Genomic DNA, 19,445 nt, shown 5'->3' with positions numbered 1-19,445 from the left:
TTTTTACAACAGAACTAAATGAAAAAATAAGTTCACACTTTTATAGAATAACAGGTATTTCCAGATCACAAGCACATGAGTAAGTAAGTCTTGCGTCCAACTGCAAGGCAAATCAAATAACATAGGTGCAACCCAGTACACTGACATGTATTTTTAACTGAATGCTGTTAAAGAGATAAAATGTAGTTCGTCATGTGGCAAAAGATTGCACAGAGTTGAATAATATAAAGCAGTTACAAAAAAATAAAATACATAAAATGAATTATACAGACAAAAAAAAAAAAAAGCAAACATTAGAGCCATGTAACTTGTTGAGGGAATGTTTATGGTCATGCTGACAACCATATGGGGTTACTAACAAAAGTTGAGGATAATCCGACAAGTAAAGTGGTAAACTGCAATAACTCTATTACATGCTACAGTTACTGCATTGTAAGATACTATTAGCAGTTTAATACAGAGCAGTCCATATGTATTTGGACTGCTTTAGGTGTTTTGCTGTCTTGGCTCTGCACACTGACTTTAAAATCATACAATGACTGACTAGATTATGTTCAGACTGTCAGCTTTAATTTGAGAGAATTTATATTCCGAAAACATGGACCATTTAGAGAATGAGAATGTCTTTTATACATACTTCCTCCATTTTAAAGGACTGAAAGTAATACAAATACAGTTGTAAACTGTCACTTCTTCAGTAATTGTGCCATTAAATACATGATTGAAAATCATCTTTACCCAGTGTTTACTTTTTTTCATGTGATGCCCCTTTTTCCTCTGTTTAATGCCAGTAAAGGCCAGAATGAGAAAAGCAATACATTTTATTTCTTACAAATATATATAGTTAAAGACCTTACAAATATATATAGTTAAAGGGACAGTATAGGCAATCTTAAGGCACTATAACAACTTCCTCTAAATAAAGTTGTTATTGTGCCAGGAGGCCCGCGAAGTTAGTTGCCTCTGGCGCCAGTCTCAGGATTTCCCCTGGCAGCTTCTGGTTTCTGAATTTTCAGATTCAGGAAGCACGGAGTGCTGCCAGGCAGGGGTGCTGCTGATTGGCTGAAAGCGGTCAGCTGACTCTCTCAGGCAATCACTGGGAGTCACTGATTGGCTGAGAGTGCCACTGATTGGCTGGGAGCTGGATTTGAGCTCCAGAAAAGTGTAAGTTTACATCATATACTTATTTCCTTGCCATCAATAGATTTACTACACTATCAATTCTCATTCTCTCTTTTTATATCGTTATATAAGCTTCTAAGGACTCCACCCACTCTCCTGTTTTACCATACTACTAGGATTGCCACATTTTTTCATACCTCCCAGCTCCGGAGTCCAGAGAATCAGGATGCCAGCAGGAAGGGAGTAAAAGGGGCAAACAAGTTATTCAATAGCATAACTGGCTCCACCCCAAAGAGGTCACTCACCAGGAAATGGGGCGACTTTACTGGTATGTCAGCCTGGCATGAAAGCACACTAGGCTGTCTGCTAGAGCAAGCCCATCTAATGATGCGCATGCGAGACACCAGGGAAGTCAGGACAGGACTTAAAAATTGGGACGGTTGGGAGGCATGCTTTTACTTCCACCCCTATGTCTCATATGTCCATAAGGCCCTGTGCAAGAATGTTATGAGTTTAATGTACTCTTGAACAATTTGTAATCTAGATTTTGTTATGTGAGGTTCAACAGTGGTTTGCATTTAAAAAATCCACTAAGGTTATTGTGACGAATTGCATTTTGCCACTGGGTTTTGGAGAGGACTACTTGTTAGGCTTATATCTTTTGACTATGGCCCCTGTGACTTACTTTGTTCTAAGGCACTATTACTGCCTATTGAGATTGTGGACAATGGCTTTTTAAAACTTTCTAAGTAGTCGAAATGGCACTTCGGATACAGCTGAAGTGTCGAAGTCGTCGAAGTGGCCAGCCATTCAACATTCGAACATGTGGCAGCAGCCATTTTGTTTAGTCGAAAGTGTTCAGCTGTGTTTTGTCGTTGAGTTCATGGAACTCAAATCGGACACGCGACGGCACGAACACCGCTGAACTTCACCTTCTCCGAGACTTCGACTCTTCAACGGGAGACGAACAGCGTTCGACAATTCGAACGCCACTTTAAACTTGGTTATTTGCATGAACGGCCCATGTTCGTGCATTTGAACAGAATTTAGTATTGGAAATAGACCGGCCGCACAACCAAATTCTCTGGAACTGTCAAAAGAGACTTCCATGGAACTTTTGAACCCCTTCTCTGATCTGGTTGATTTTTGGATATGTTGTTCACCCAGATCCCCTATCCAGGGATGTGCAATTTATGGGGATATGTTTGAGTTTTGGGGTGTTTGTGAACTTTGGGTAAAAATGTGTACCCAATTAAGTTATTCCATTAGCTATCTTAATTATATCACAGGCAGAGGGGAGGGCTTGCGGAGTGTTACAGTAATCATTGTTGTTCCCATTGGTTTACGTTCCTTTTGTCCCTGTATTCCATCAGGTCCAGGGGGTGGCCTGAAAATGTGTATAAAATAAATGCTTTTTGCTCAAAAAAACAGACTTTCTTACCCTCAACTCGCAGCAACGTCTTGTGTTGTATGGAACAGCTATAACTGCTATATCACTTCTAGCTCTTGTAAGAGCTCTCTTCAGCTATACTAGCTCTTCAGGATATCGAGTTGGGACTCTGCAGCGCTCTCCATCTATAGGAAGAAGGATGTCCAGACGGTAGATACCCTCACTCTATAGGGGTAACCGTCATAGTTAAGTTGGTGCAACTTTCTCTCTATGGTATAACTGGCATCCCTGTGCTTGCATCTTGGATAGTGTTTTATATCTGTTGAAAACTGTTTCTTTACCAGATTGTTTACTAGTATGTTCTTAGAACTGTACCACACTGGTCATTTTGGCACACCTAATGTGTTGGCGCTAAGCAATATTTGGTACAGTTCTTTCCAGACCTATTTTCACGGTTTACATCACATAATTAGTCCAGTATGTAAACCAGGGTCCGTTTACTGCCTCCCCCTAATAGTTACATAGATGAAAAAAAAACTTGCGTCCATCAAGTTCAGCCTTCCTCACATTTCTCTTTTGCTGTTGATCCAAAAGAAGGCGCAAAAAAAACAGTTTGAAACACTTCCAATTTTGCAACAAACTAGGAAAAAAAATCCTTCCTGACCCCAGAATGGCAGTCTGGTTTATCCTTGGATCAAAAAGTTATTACCCTACATTGAAAAATTATATCCTTGAATAGTCTGTTTTTGCAAGTATGCATCTAGTTGCTGTTTGAACATCTACATGGACTCTGATAAAAAAAAAAAAAACACTTCTTCAGGCTGATAATTCCACATCCTTATTGTTCTTACAGTAAAAAACAACAACTTTTCTTTGCCTTAGAAGAAATCTTCTTTCTTCCAGTCTAAGCGCATGACCTTGTGTCCTATGTAAAGTCCGGTTTGTGAATAGATTTCCACACAATGGTTTGTATTGGCCCCGAATATATTTGCATAGTGTTGTCATATCCCCTCTCATGCAACGTTTTTCTATATATTTGCATTGTTTCAGCCTCATGATCTCCTACTTTACTTAACACTTGACTTATCTTCACTATTATTTTCTTCATGCTTTATGACTGTAAATTGGTTTTCAAAATAAGATGATCACTTTGATGTAAAGCTTTAATTATAAAGAAAGTTATGCTGATAATTTTCAGAATACTGTTGCTTTTAGAGCCAGACAGGTTTATTCACTTCACTGGCAATCAAAATGTGGAAATCACTGTGTTTTAGAATAATATTTGTTTATCTAGTATATTTAGGTTTTAGTATATTTAAAGTAAAGGTTAGTGTGATGGACCGCCTGGCACCCCGACCGGGTGCCTCCGTCAATCGCTGCTTCCTAGTACTTGCGAGCACCATAAGAACTGCACTGGAACACCATAACCAGCGCAAACTCCACAAATTGCCGCAGCTTGGTTGGGATCTCGCTGTCCTCCACCCACCCTAGACCCAAGACCGGGATCCAGCTTCCAGTGGATATACCTCTCCAAGTACAGAGAGCAAAGAGCACAAGAGCTAGTGATTATAATCCAGGGGAGTATAGTGTTTATAGCAATCCCAAGAGTGAATATAGCTATTCAATCCCCCAAACACGAGCCTAGACTTCATGAAGGGTAAAACAAATCGGTTTAATGTCAGCCACAACTGGTCTTATATGCAGGTCCCCAGGCAAGGGGCACTCTCAGGTGCTCTCAGGTCCAGGACAATCCCATACAAAATAGGTCAAGTCCTCCCCTATGCCTGGGAGATAATTGAGTCAGCACTGTATTAAACTCAATTATCTCTAGGCGCAGAAAACATAACATTTTATAAAACCCCAAAAATATCTTAAAACACACAACATCCCCACAAAGTGATTAACATATCAAAAAATCACCCAGATCGGTTCAGGGGTTCAGGATTTTCCTGGAAGTCATAAATTAACTGACCGCACGCATGGTCTTATGCCCAAAACAGTTCCAGAGAATCATGGCTTGCCGTCTGTCTAGTTCGGTAGTTTAAAAACGAACAAACTACTGAACATAGTCAATAGTCTTACCCTGGAGCTTGTTCCCCTTGTTCGTGGGAACGTTTCCACCTAACAGTGTCTTCCTAAGTGCTATAAAACCAAACTCAGGCGATCATGGAATTCCAGCGGTGTTCGGGAGTTTCAGTGTCCGAAAATAGTTCCATGAACTCAACAGCCAAACACCGCTGCCTGTTTTCATGCGAACAAGATGGCCGCAACCTGGTGGTCGTCCATAGGAAATACGGCCTCCCAGACGAACACTGGGGTGGAAATTAGCAAGCATCAGGGTGGTCTCCGGTTCGTGCGGCTGTTTGGTTCCTGAACCAAATATAAAATCCCACGAACCAAGTCTGTTCACATAAATTTTTAAAGGGCCCATAGTCTTTTGGTAAGAGGTTGGCCAGCAGGCCCCTCCAAGAACATGTGACAAGGTTCAGTTCGTCACAGTTAGCTTAAAGAGTTATTTTCATTTAGTTGGATAAGTCTGTGATCCACCTCACATTTTTAAGGACAAGCAGATATTTAAGGACTGTGGTTTGAAGCCTGAGTTTGCCAGTTAGCTCTAAATCAATCCTGAAAAAAACACGGAGGATATTTAAGCCATTGGCACACTATAAGAATTACCCAAAAAACCTAACCACTTGCACACACTGGAGGGCTTTATATCATTTGTGACAAAAAGATTCTGCCAAGCTAACATTTTAGAAAGTAAAAACATATTACTTGCAACTGAGCCTTACATTTTGAAACTATGATAAGCATTAAACACTACACATCCCTGTAATTTAGTTACTTTTTGATGTGGAGATCTGTGATACACTGAGACATACCACATCTTGCTGTGAGTATAGCTACTATGGAACTCTGTGATACAGTCAAACATACTGCACACTATTGTTAGTTTCATTGCTGCTGGGCCCTTTGATACATTCATAACACTGCAAGTTACTGTAGGTTTAATTGTTTTTTGGCCCTGTAATACAGTTTTAATGAAGCTCTGTTAGCACTACGAATTACTGTTCGAGTTTAGTGAGGTCAAGCTGGTACAAGCACACTTTGCACATTCTGAACTATTAAAAAAGAGGAAAGTAAGGACATGAGGTTTTGGGGCCAATAAGCCGACTTAGTGAAACAAACAGGAAAATTGGAACAGCTGCTTAGCAATCCAAGCTCTGAATACACGCTATGACTGGTGACCCATACATATATATAAACAATGAAAAGCGATGGTCAAGGACTCAGGTAAGTAGACAAAACATAACGTGCATAGAAAAAGTAAATGAGCCTACCATAGCGGCAGTGGCGTACATGAGTTTGTTTGATGTCTGTTAGTGAGTGTGTGTTTGTCAGTGAGAGTGTATGTTTTGTAAGTGAGTGTGTATGTATGTCTGTCGCTGAGTGTGTCTCTGTCAGTAAATGTGTGTGTCTGTTAGCTAGTGTGTATGCGTCTGTTCGTGAGAGTGTGTGTGTGTCTTCAGCACTTACCTTTCTCCAGCGCCGGACTGGGGTTCCCTCCGCCTCTTAGCTCCGAATGCGCATGCACGGCAAGCTCAATGCTTTCCTATGGACGTTCAGTGTCTTCTCACTGTGATTTTCACAGTGAGAATCGCGGAAGCTCCTCTAGCGGCTGTCAATGCGACAGCCACTAGAGGCTGGATTAACCCTCAGTGAAACATAGCAGTAGCGGCCGGGTTAAAACTAGAGGGACCTGGCACCCAGACCACTTCAATGAGCTGATGTGATCTGGGTGTCTGTAGTGGTCCTTTAAGTGTGTGTGTATCTGCATGCACTGGCGTACATACCGCGGTCGCAGGGGTCGCAGCCCTGCAAACGCTGCAACCCCTGCAACCAGGTTCTCGCCGCCATGTGTTGCGGCCCTGGCCAGCGCAGAGAGGGGGGGGGGAAGGGGGCCCACGGATCAATTTTCGCACCGGGGTCCCACAGGTCATGTGTACGCCACTGCATAGAGGCAAAATACAGCATACCCTCTGCTTGCATGTAATGAAACAAAGGCCACCATGTGTTATGGCTTACGCTTCTCGTGTTTAACCACACTTAACCATAGGCATAGGTGCAATCAGCTAGCATGTACCCTTAAACAGGGAAACCACTCGGAACACAGAATGCCAAACTGATGGCAGCAAAATAATGGAGGAATGCTGCAATCAGTTTGGCATTTCGTGTTTTCTGAACTTCACGGGTTAAATTCATTAAGTGGTTTTCCCTATGTCCTTCTTGATCACACACAAAACATGTAAGGCAGAACACATGGTGGGCTATGTTTCATTACATGCAAGCAGATTATGTACTGTATTTTGCCTCTATGCTGTATATTCATTATATGCAAGCAGGGGATGTGCTTTAATTTGCCTCTATGGTGGGATTCTTTTCCTCTTCCTGGAGTAAAAAACCTTGGAGCACCGACATGCATTGTTTATATCTATTTATGGCCAATAAATTGATATTTGGGAGATATCATTACTGCATTACATAAGCTTTTATATACTTAACAAAAACATAGGGAAACGATCATATCACAGTGTGTACAAGACCAGAAGGTAATATATAACATAAATGCATCAATGATCAGAAACATATACCGGTAATGGCATAGTCTTGGACATAAATGAACTGTGCTATGTGTGTGTCAGGATCGGGACAGGGATCCAACACGCAGCGTACAAACAGTAGCCAGATACGTATACCGGACCTTAGAATGGCCGGACTAACGTAAGTAGTACTGTAGAGAATAGTCAAAGACAAGCCGAGGTCGAGGGTAACAGAAGACAGGTGAGCGAGAGACAAGCCGAATCAAGGGTACAGAGGTAAGCAGAGTAGGATAAACGAGCCGGGTCAAAACCAAAAGAATAAGCAGAATACAAGCACTGAGTGACTAGAACAAGCTAGAACCACGACAGGGCAATGAGCTAAAGAAAGATGCTCCATTAAATACCCTGTTCAGGAAAGTAACCACGCCTCCGAGGCGTCCCGATTGGTCCTGCAGCAATTGACTGACAGGTCGTTCCGGGTAGCGTCCTGCCGTCGACTTCCGGTCGTGATGCTGTAAAAGGCAGTCACTCCCTCGCGGCCGGCTTAACATGACCGGATAGACCGCGAGGAAGGAAGCCATCAGACCGTCTGGATGGAGGAAGGGCTAAGTCTCTACCTCTTTCGGAGGTAGAGACCACAGGTACCCTGACAGTACCCCCCCTCTCAGATACGCCCACCGGGCGGAAGGTACCAGGGCGAGAAGGGAAGCGAGAGTGAAACGCCCTGCGGAGACGGGGAGCATGCACCTCCTCCTGAGGTACCCAACTTCTCTCCTCAGGACCATAACCTTTCCAATCGACCAGATATTGCAATCCCCCTCGGGAGATTCGAGAATCAACGATGGAATTGACCTCATACTCCTCCTGACCCTCCACCTGAACTGAGCGAGGAGGGGCGATTGCGGAGGAGAACCTGTTACATATTAGAGGCTTTAGTAAAGAAACATGAAATGAATTAGGGATGCGTAAGGCATTAGGCAACGCTAAACGATACGCAACTGGGTTAATTTGAGAGAGGACCCTGTAAGGTCCAATATATCGAGGAGCAAACTTCATGGACGGCACTTTTAACCGAATGTTTCTGGTACTTAACCATACTCTATCGCCTGGAACAAACACCGGTGCTGCCCTTCTACGTTTGTCAGCATGTTTTTTAACCAGCATAGAATTGTGCAGCAGGATTTGTCGAGTTTGATCCCACAACTTCCTTAAATTGGCCACATGAACATCCACCGACGGTACCCCCTGAGAAGAAGACTCCGAAGGAAGGATGGAGGGATGAAAGCCATAATTCAAGAAAAAAGGGCTAGAATGCGTAGAATCACAAATGAGATTGTTATGTGCAAACTCCGCCCAAGGAATCAAACCGACCCAATCGTCCTGGTGTTCCGAAACGAAACAACGTAAATATTGTTCAACTTTTTGGTTAGTGCGTTCAGCAGCTCCATTGGACTGAGGATGATAAGCAGAGGAGAAATTCAATTTGATGCCTAGTTGGGAGCAGAAAGATTTCCAAAAGCGGGAAACAAATTGGGAGCCTCTGTCAGAGACAATTTGGGAAGGTATCCCATGCAAACGGAAAATCTCCCTAGCGAATATCTCCGCTAATTCAGGCGAAGATGGTAGTTTAGGTAAGGGAATGAAGTGAGCCATTTTAGTAAATCTGTCCACCACAGTGAGGATGACAGTCTGCTTTTTAGAGATAGGCAAATCAACAATGAAGTCCATAGCCAGGCAGGACCAAGGCTTCTCAGGAACTTCTAAAGGGTGCAGAAATCCGCATGGAAGCGAATGAGGTAGCTTGGTCTTGGTACAAACCTCACATGCCCCGATGAATTCTTTAATATCTTTACGTAAGTCAGGCCACCAAAAATCTTTAGAGACCAGGGCATATGTCTTGCGGATGCCAGGATGCCCAGCCACTTTGCTGTTATGGAGACAGCGTAGCACCTCCAGTTGGAGAGCGGCAGGAACGAAGTGTCGATCCCCAGGAGTCTGTTTAGGTGCCAAATGCTGAAACTTCATGATCTCGGAAAGCAATGGAGAGTGAATCCTGAGATTCGTGTTTGCGATGATATTCCCCTTAGGAACTATGGAGGACAGGACTGGTTCAGTTATAGTGGATGGTTCATATTGACGAGACAGAGCATCAGCCTTGGAGTTCTTAGAACCAGGTCTATAAGTGAGTGAGAAACAATGACCAGCGAGCCTGTCTGGCGGATAAGCGCTTAGCCTCCCCAATATAAGACAAGTTCTTATGATCCGTTAAAATAGTAACAGGGTGTAGTGTCCCTTCCAGTAAATGTCTCCACTCCTTTAAAGCCTTAATGACCGCTAAGAGTTCCCTCTCCCCGATGTCATATCTGCTCTCAGACCCAGATAATTTTTTAGAGAAGAAACCACAAGGGTGTAATGGTTTATCCACCCCTAACCTTTGAGACAGAACAGCCCCAACTCCTGTCTCAGAGGCATCGACCTTGAGCAAGAAAGGCAGAGTCGTATCAGGATGGACTAGAATGGGAGCCGAGGCAAAAAGTTCCTTGAGAGTCTTGAAAGCAACGAGAGCTTCCTTAGGCCAGATCTTAGTAACAGCCCCTTGTTTGGTCATATTGGTAATAGGCACAATGATAGAGGAGTATCCCTTAATGAAGCGCCTATAGTAGTTGGAAAAACCAATAAACCTTTGAATAGCCTTGAGTCCTTTGGGCAAAGGCCAGTCTAAAATGGATTGGAGCTTTTCAGGATCCATTTTAAAACCTTCCCCAGAAATCACATACCCAAGAAAGTCTGCCTGAGACTGATCAAACCTGCACTTCTCCAATTTGCAGTATAGACCATGTTGCAGAAGTTTGTGTAATACCTTTCTGACCTGTCTATGGTGAGTCTCAATCTCCTTAGAGTGTATTAGTATGTCGTCCAGGTAAACAATAACACAATCATGTTGAAACTCCCTAAGTACCTCATTAATCAAATCTTGAAATACTGCAGGAGCATTGCAAAGTCCGAATGGCATCACCGTGTATTCGTAGTGACCATACCGGGTATTGAATGCCGTCATCCACTCATGACCATGCTGGATTCTCACCAAGTTGTATGCCCCTCGGAGATCTAACTTAGTGAAGATTTTGGAGCCCTTAAGACGATCAAATAACTCTGTAATCAGTGGGATGGGATAGGCATTTCTGACAGTTATTTTATTCAAGCCTCGGTAATCGATACAAGGTCTCAGCGTGCCATCCTTTTTCTTAATGAAAAAGAACCCAGCCCCGGCCGGAGACCTAATTAATCCCTTCTCTAAATTCTCCCGAATATACTCCTCTAAAACCGAGTTTTCCTGAACAGACAAAGGATATACATGACCCCTCGGAGGCATAGTCCCGGGTAGAAGCTTAATTTTACAATCAAATGACCTGTGGGGCGGTAAAGAATCGGCATTCTTCTTGTCAAATACTGCCTTTAAGTCTAGGTAAAGGTCTGGTATCTGTCCTTCTGTGGACTGAGTAGGATTCTCCGGTATGTTAATGTTAGCTAATGGAGAAACCTTGCCTAGACACCTTTCCTGGCAGCCCTGGCCCCACGAGAGTATCTCCCCTAACTCCCAATCGATAATAGGGTTATGTTTCTTCAACCATGGGTACCCCAGAACTATGGGAACGGAAGGGGACGAAATGAGCAAAAGAGATAACTTCTCCACGTGTAGGATACCAACATTTAAATTAATGGGTACGGTCTCACGAAAGATAACAGGATCTAGTAGTGGTCTACCATCTATGGCCTCAACGGCCAAGGGTGTCTCCCTTAGCTGGGATGGGAAATTGTTTTTAATAGCAAAGGCTTGGTCTATAAAATTCTCAGCAGCACCGGAATCTATCAAAGCCCTGACTACTTCCTTCTCCCAAGTTAAGGAAACTGGTAGCAGAAGCCTGTGATCTTTATAATTAGGAGTAGAGGACAAAATAGAAACACCCAAGGCCTGTCCTCTAGAGAGACTTAGGTGCGAGCGTTTCCCGGACGGTTGGAACAGTTTGAGAGTAAATGACCTTTGGCTCCACAATACATACACAAACCCTCTCTTCTCCTGTACTGTCTTTCCTCCTCAGAGAGGCGGGTATACCCTATCTGCATAGGTTCAGGAAGCAAAGATACTGTGGAGTCAGGACTTGGAAAAGCGGGGGCTAACCTAAAAGAAGGTCTCAGATTCCTCTCTCGAGTGTTCTGTCTCTCTCTTAAACGTTCATCTATACGAGATATGAACGAAATTAAGTCTTCTAAATTCTCAGGGAGTTATCTAGTAGCAACCTCATCAAGGATTACATCAGATAGGCCATTCAAAAATACATCCATATATGCCTGCTCATTCCACTTGACTTCTGACGCCAGAGACCTGAACTCTAGTGCATAATCCACAAGTGTTCGGTTCTCCTGTCTCAGGCGCAACAGTAATCTGGCTGCATTCACCTTTCTACCTGGAGGGTCAAATGTTCTTCTAAAAGCAGCTACAAATGCATTATAGTTATACACTACGGGGTTATCGTTTTCCCATAATGGGTTGGCCCATCTCAGAGCCTTCTCAATAAGTAGGGTGATAATAAATCCTACCTTTGCCCTATCTGTAGGATAGGAGCGAGGTTGCAATTCAAAGTGGATACTAATTTGATTTAAAAAACCACGACACTTCTCAGGAGCCCCACCATAGCGTACTGGGGGAGTAATGCGAGAAGAAGCACCCACTGTGGCTACCTCTAGACCTGAACTGACAGGAGAAATAGGGGTATTATGTATCTCCTCTGGTGGGTTATTGGCACGAGATAATAGAGCCTGTAGCGCAAGCGCCATCTGATCCATTCTGTGATCCATGGCTTCAAACCTAGGATCAGGAGAAGCAAGCTGACTGTTTGTACTTGCAGGATCCATTGGCCCTGTCGTAATGTCAGGATCGGGACAGGGATCCAACACGCAGCGTATAAACAGTAGCCAGATATGTATACCGGACCTTAGAATGGCCGGACTAACGTAAGTAGTACTGTAGAGAATAGTCAAAGACAAGCCGAGGTCGAGGGTAACAGAAGACAGGTGAGCGAGAGACAAGCTGAATCAAGGGTACAGAGGTAAGCAGAGTAGGATAAACGAGCCGGGTCAAAACCAAAAGAATAAGCAGAATACAAGCACTGAGTGACTAGAACAAGCTAGAACCACGACAGGGCAATGAGCTAAAGAAAGATGCTCCATTAAATACCCTGTTCAGGAAAGTAACCACGCCTCCGAGGCGTCCTGATTGGTCCTGCAGCAATTGACTGACAGGTCGTTCCGGGTAGCGTCCTGCCGTCGACTTCCGGTCGTGATGCTGTAAAAGGCAGTCACTCCCTCGCGGCCGGCTTAACATGATCGGATAGACCGCGAGGAAGGAAGCCATCAGACCGTCTGGATGGAGGAACGGCTAAGTCTCTACCTCTTTCGGAGGTAGAGACCACAGGTACCCTGACAGTGTGTACTTGATTTGTCTTTTTTGCTAGAGGAATTATGTTAGCATACATTCTTGTGATTACAACAATGAAATCATGTTAGGTTTATAAAAGATTTTTATTACTGTTACACAATGGCAGTAAAATAATGGAGAGATCTCTAGGAAAAAAATAACAAAAACTTAAACACTAGCAACACGGCATTAGCAATCTAAGTACGCTTTTGCATAATATCTCACTATAAATATTTCATTATAATGTTCATTTAAAGGAGCACAATATGGTCAGGAACACAAACATGTATTCCTGACCCTATAGGGTTAAAACCACCATCTAGCCCCCCTGTCCCATTCATGCCTCCCTAAATATAGTCAAATCTTACTTGTATTCAAGTCTGCAGCTGCTTACTTTGTCCCTGTTTCCTTTAGACCTGCCCACTGCCTGCTGACATCAGCAGAAGTGGTAGCCTGATCCAATCACAATGCTTCCCCATAGGATTGGCTAAGACTGACAAAGAGGCAGATCAGTGGCAGAGCCAGCACAATTCAAACACAGAACGGGCCAATCAGCATTTCCTCTTGAGATTAATTGAATCAATGAATCTCTATGAAGAAAGTTCAGTGTCTGCATGCAGAGGGTGGAGACACTGAATGTTTGGATGCAGTTTAGGCAGCCATGACCCAGGACGGATCTCTAACCGCCATCTGAGGAGTGTCCAGTGAAGTTATCTAGGCTGTAATGTAAACACTCCTTTTTCTCTGAAAAGACGGTGTTTACAGCAAAAACCCTGAAGGTAATGATTCTACTCACCAGGACAAATTCAATAAGCTGTAGTTGTTCTGGTGACTATAGTGTCCCTTTATGGAATCAATCATTAATAAAAGATTACTTTCTATTTTTCTGTTAATAAAACTTAACTAACTATGCTCATTCCCTGGTCAGAGCTGCTTGGACAATGGTCCTTTCCATAGGTCAATCAACTGAACAAAAAAATGAAATTATACATAACACTGAGGCAGTCTGACAGCACTACACACCTGGTGGTAACAGTTGACGCCCCACATCGTGACGAAGATGAAGGTTTCTGAACATTTCCTGAGCCCCCTGATGTGTTTAATGGTGACTGTCTGTAAACAAAGATGAAGAAGATGAAAACACCATTCAAAGAAATTAAAATATATATTTTTATCTTTTTATTTAAAATGGATTGGATTGAAGGGTCATTACATGCGAGTACTCTAACACCCTACAATAATTCCTTGAATAGATCCCTCCGGTCCAAAATTAAATCCACAGACTGGTATCTTATTAGAGTAATAGTGGGTCAGCCTCCTATCAAGGAATTAAATGTGATCCATTGAGCTGGGCCACTCCTGTCTAACACATGGATTAAGTATAAATAGAAAAATCTCAGGCACTCACTGCAACTGTTTCCAGGCAGATTTATTACAACGCTTCGACCTGTTAAGCCTGAGTTGGTCGAAACGTTAAGGTCGAAACGTTGCAATAAATCTGCCTGGAAACAATCGCAGTGAGTGCCTGAGATTTTTCTATTTATACATATTCCTTGTGTTTTTTTTTTGCTGACCCATGCTCAGTAGCACCCTGGGTTGAATTGTGGTTAAGTGCAACCCTACCTTTTTTTCTAACACATGGATTAAAGTCGAGATTTTATATATTGAACCTACCTTGAGTATGCCGTGAGTGACAGAGCATGTTTTTATTTGAATTAGTTTTTATGCTGTTTGACAAATACATTTTGTGCAAGAGTCACTACTTTTATACACAGTCTTATTGGATTATCGTGCTGTAATTGTATTTTTTTAAGTTCGTCTTACTTTTCATCGAACAATGACAAATAAAAAAAGTTTAGAACAAAAAATATATTTTTTTGAATGAATTTATAGCAAGATAAAATTACAAATATCACTATACTCCACACCATTCACATGTGATTCTGCTTGGACAAAATACCGCTTCAAGAACCCATTTAGACGTCTACATCTTGCTAGTAATTTACACTCCAGTTAGATTTGATGATTAACACATCAGGAGAAGCGGCATTCTCAGCCAATGTTAAGATTAGGTAGATGAGCAACGAACACCAAGTTATGAAATGAATCTATCAAAAGAACTCTCTGCAAATAATCATTGGAACCATTCTGGTGAATTAGAAACACCACATTAGAAGCCAGCAAGAGATTATAACTTACCCTGCACACATCAATAAGTCAGTAGATGCTCTCCGCCCAGCTGTCCCAGTAGGCAGGTCATCTGAAAAACATGATCACTGCACTTAGCTACAGCAGGTATCAATAACTTAGAAATGTGAGCCACAGCTCACTGCATAAAATACACAAAGCACACAAATGGCAAAGTAATGGTGATGTTAATTTTTATCTTCCAATAATTGTTGTGACTTTCTGCAGTCTGAATAACAACTCTGAGAGGAAAGAAAGATTCTGTACACTTGCACTTTAAAAAAAAATCATTTTACGAAATCTTATATATTTTTTTGTGATGATTATAAAGCCTTGCTAACTAAATTCAGTAACATAATTTAAATTTTCAACTGCATTGGTAAGATTTTCCAAGTCAGCTGTAGATTCAGTTTGAATACTTTACCCTAAAATGTGAAATTCAGTTTCGAGTCACTTTAGTTAAAGGGATACTATAGTCACCAAAACAACTTTAGCTTAATGAAGCAGTTTTGGTGTATAGATCATGTCCCTGCAGTCTCACTGCTCAATTCTCTGCCATTCAGGAGTTAACGGTTTATGAACCCTAGTCACACCTCCCTGCATGTGATTTGCACAGCCTTCCTAAACACTTCCTGTAAAGTGTCATTTAAAGTGTATCCTTCCTTGATTGCAAGTTCTGTTTAATTAATATTTTCTTATCCCCTGCTATATTGATAGCTTGCTAGACCCTGCAAGAGCCTCCTGTATGTGATTAAAGTTTCATTAACAGAGAAATAGATACAATTATTTAAGGTAAATTACATCTGTTTGAAAGTGAAACCAGTTTTATTCATGCAGGCTGTGTCAATCATAACCAGGGGAGTCGTGACAAGGGCTGCATAAACAGAAACAAAGCGATTTAACTCCTAAATGGCAGTGAATTGGGCAGTGAAACCCGAGAAGCATGATCCATACACTAAAACTGCTTCATTAGGCTAAAGTTGTTTAGGTGACTATAGTGTTCCTTTAATAACGCTGCCATTTTTTGTTTAATTGTACATATGAGTAACCACACGCGAGGACTCCTAGTACCATTGTGCTTATACCCTTGGTGAAATACTGAAATAAGTTGTACCTTTTTCAAATATACCTTGTTTGTTATTCTGATTTTGATATCAATTTTGGTGGAGTTGCATTTTTACTCAAGAACATAACCTAGACCAAAGGCAAGCATTGCACACTATTCAACCTTAACATGACATAAGAATTTAATACATTTTGCTCCTGTGACAGAAGCAAAACATTAAAACCATTGTCACCTGAATGGTATAAAGCTTAAAGTAGTTACCATCACTGACAGCTGATCAGTGGCATTTGCAGGCCATAATTATTATTCAGAGAGCTTTTTACAGAGTCTACTTAGGGTTCCTCTAGCAATCAATATAAAATGGATCACTCTGTGCAAGCAGCAAGGTTCACAATTTAAGCATAGAGACTAGCATAGTAACTGTAGGAGTATGTGATATTCCCACAATAAATGCAATAAATGGAGATAAAGTAGATCATGATGGAAGAAAAAAGCCAAAGATCACTTGATAGAGAATGAAAGACACCTGGTGAATCATTATGTAAGACTGAGGTGTCTATAGGCCCCTTCCTATCATGTTCAGTTCAAAACCGTGTGAGAAAAGAATATTCCAAATTTATTATGGATATATTTTCACTTTCATTTAGGCTGCTGGTACTTTTTATTTTTAAATTGCAAATAACACTGCTTAAAGGATCACATCAAACACCTAAAGTACTTTACAAAAATGCAGATTTCAATATAACTTTGCACTTTTATAAAGGAACCTTGTTACATCAGTTCAGGCTATCAATAGGACAACCGGTCCTGTTACTTCCTGGTTGTTTAGCTCAGTGGAGCTAAGCTCAAGAGGCAGCAACTATCCGGAGCACCTGCCTTGCAAACACTTCTCATTGAGCTGCATTGGCAGTCAGTGATTGGGCAGCCACAGAAAGTCTGGATGGGGTTAGCAAAGGCTGCAGGCAAAAGGTCTGGAATTTTTGTAGATATAACCACAATAAAAAAATAGCATAATTAAACGCATTAGTGTAATTTTTCATTGGGTGTATATCTACTAAACAGTGAATCATTTAAACTATATTTGGGCAGTGGGGTGTCTCTTTAAGCATTATTCCCAGTTTGAAATAGCATAGCGAAATAAATTAAAATATGATAAAGCACCCTGATTTTCTTTTCTATATATACCCACTGATTTGGTAATTAAGAGATCTTGTGAATCAAATGTCTTTACAGTTAGTGTTTCTTAGGTCTTGTGAAATTCTGATACCTACATGAGTGATCAGAAGAGAGATTATGAGGGACGAGGACAAAATCGTCAATGTCACCAGATGAGTTTTTGCTGCTGGTGCTGGCAGAATCTTTGGACACTTGTAAGTAATTTGGAGGAACCAGTGGAGGCGAAGAAAGGATTTCTTCATGAACATGCTGCATGTCAGGCAGAGACTGAAAAAAAACAAGATAACACTTCATCAGCAACCACATTTCCACCTTTTAGCATTAACCATATTCACTGCTGTTTGTGTGTTTCCTGTATCACATTCACTCCAATAGTTATAACTGATGTTGATTCTCATTTAATCTCAATGGGTTGTTATGTACAAAGAACAATCCTGCAGTTCTTCAAGTAAGCAATAAACAAGAGTCATTAGTTTCTTCATTGCTGTTGGATATTTGTACAGTATATTATAACTTCCAGAAAATAAGACTGCATTCAATTATGCAATAACTTTAAAAGAAACAAAACAAACACACACAAAAAACAAACACAAAAACAGCTGAATTCAGCATTATCACAATACCACAATTACTCTGTTAAAACACAACTTTCCTCGTCATTGTCAGGGTTGTTTACGAACATGATAATTGTCAGGAATTCAAAGTGAATTTAAAATTTAAGGCCAAAACAGCTGAACTAGAAAAATGATCCAAGTCAACTATGCACCTAGACCAACTATTTTGGTTTCAAGTTAGAAATCCACTTTTAATGCCCTATAATTGTAGCTTAACTGAATAACTCTGTATGTGTACAATTGCTTGATTTCTCAGTATAGTTTAACACATTTAAAATATATTTAATAAGCCTTTACTTCCACTTTAAAATAAACATGCAAATGCATGATATTAGAAACAGCACTGGATGTCATAACTAGGGTGCTAAGGTAAGCAGTAATAAGTAGCTAATAACTTATATACAGTGTAAGTCAAGCAATGACATGCACCATGCCTATCAAATATTAATAGGTCAGGATGAAATGCTTAGGTAGATAATAACACCCACAACATGAAACTGAATAAGGACAAGGCCTCGCAGGCACAAAGGAGCTGTAAAAAAGATTATGTTCTCAATTTCTTTTTCTTTAATTCTTTATTTAAAGAGACACCATAGTCACCAGAACAACTACTGCTTAAGGTTAGTTTAGTCAGTCAATCTCTGCAGGCTAAGCACTGTATGTGCTGCCTTTTCAGAGAAAAGGCATTGCTTACATTACTTCGCCAGTGGCTGTCACTCAAACGGCCACTAGAGGTGCTTTCTGGGTCAGTGCTGCACAATGTGATGAGGAGATGCTGATTGGCCAGTGCGTTTGTCCTCACCCCTTGCTACGCATCCTGGGCTGAGATAATCAGAATTGAAAATCTCAGCCAATCCAATGTTTTCCCATGGGACATTTCTGACAAATACAGAGATTCTAACAGAGATGATGTTGTTTAACTAAACTGTTGCCCATGTTGCTCATTTTTAGTGTATACAGGAGGTGACAATTGCTTAATTTGAAATTGAAAATTCTAATTTCTACCCAAGCATCAAGTTATCTGTCCTTAAACTACAACTTAAAGTAAGGCTCTGAAGTTGCAGTCCCTCACCATAAACATTTTACACAATAACTGCACCATTAAACAAGACTGCAGCAGGTGCAAATTAAGACTAAAATTAAGATTATAAACAGAATATTCTAAATGTGCTGCAATTGAAACAGTCATCTGAGTGTACTGGAAATATACCATACGTACAGGAGGAGACACATAACGACAAGATGGTGAGCTTCCACAGGAGCTGCTGGAAATACTTGACCCAGAGTAAGTAGGCACAGGGACGGGACATGCTGTGGACATAATAAGGACAAATTCAATCAAAATGGTCACTCTTCTAATGGTAGTCAGGTAATGAAACATACAGGCCTATCCACTAAAGTGATAATAAAGTGAATTTCAAACTTAAAGTAAAAGAAACCAGTTTTCCTGGTACTATAGAGTTATTAGGTCCCCCCCCTGCCCCTCCCTCTGGGGTGAATGGGTTAAAAACCCTTCAGTTCCCTCGGCGCTGGTGACCTCTCCTCCCCCTGTCGACGTCAGCTCCCGAGTAGAGCCAAATGCGCAGCTAGAGCCGCACGCGCATTCAAACCGCCCATAGGAAAGCATTACTCAATGCTTTCCTATGGACGTCCAACGTGAGTTCAATGCGATTTTCACACTGAAAATCGCGGAAGCGGCCTCTAGTGGCTGTCAGGGAGACAGCCACTAGAGGCTGGATTAACCCTGCAATGTAAACATAGCAGCTTCTCTGAAACTGCTATGTTTTCAGCTGCAGGGTTAAAACTAGGGGGG

The 19,445-nt window shown here is 41.5% G+C and overlaps 1 protein-coding gene across 2 annotated transcripts in view; it reads right to left on the bottom strand.

Moving 5' to 3' along the window:
* Nucleotides 1-19,445, bottom strand: part of ULK2 (unc-51 like autophagy activating kinase 2) — a 224,109-nt gene that overhangs the window by 26,847 nt on the left and 177,817 nt on the right. For both annotated transcript variants that reach the window (XM_063456616.1, XM_063456614.1), the window contains exons 12-15: nt 18,852-18,943; nt 17,114-17,285; nt 14,789-14,849; nt 13,613-13,702 (exon numbers count right to left, since the gene is read on the bottom strand). In XM_063456616.1, coding sequence (XP_063312686.1) covers nt 13,613-13,702; nt 14,789-14,849; nt 17,114-17,285; nt 18,852-18,943 — 415 coding nt within the window. The remainder of the gene's footprint in view (nt 1-13,612; nt 13,703-14,788; nt 14,850-17,113; nt 17,286-18,851; nt 18,944-19,445) is intronic.

This window comes from Pelobates fuscus, chromosome 1 (assembly GCF_036172605.1).
Source record: "Pelobates fuscus isolate aPelFus1 chromosome 1, aPelFus1.pri, whole genome shotgun sequence".
Classification (NCBI taxonomy): Eukaryota; Metazoa; Chordata; class Amphibia; order Anura; family Pelobatidae; genus Pelobates; species Pelobates fuscus.
Note: the sequence above shows the minus strand (reverse complement) of the source record. Positions and strands in the feature narration are given on the sequence as shown.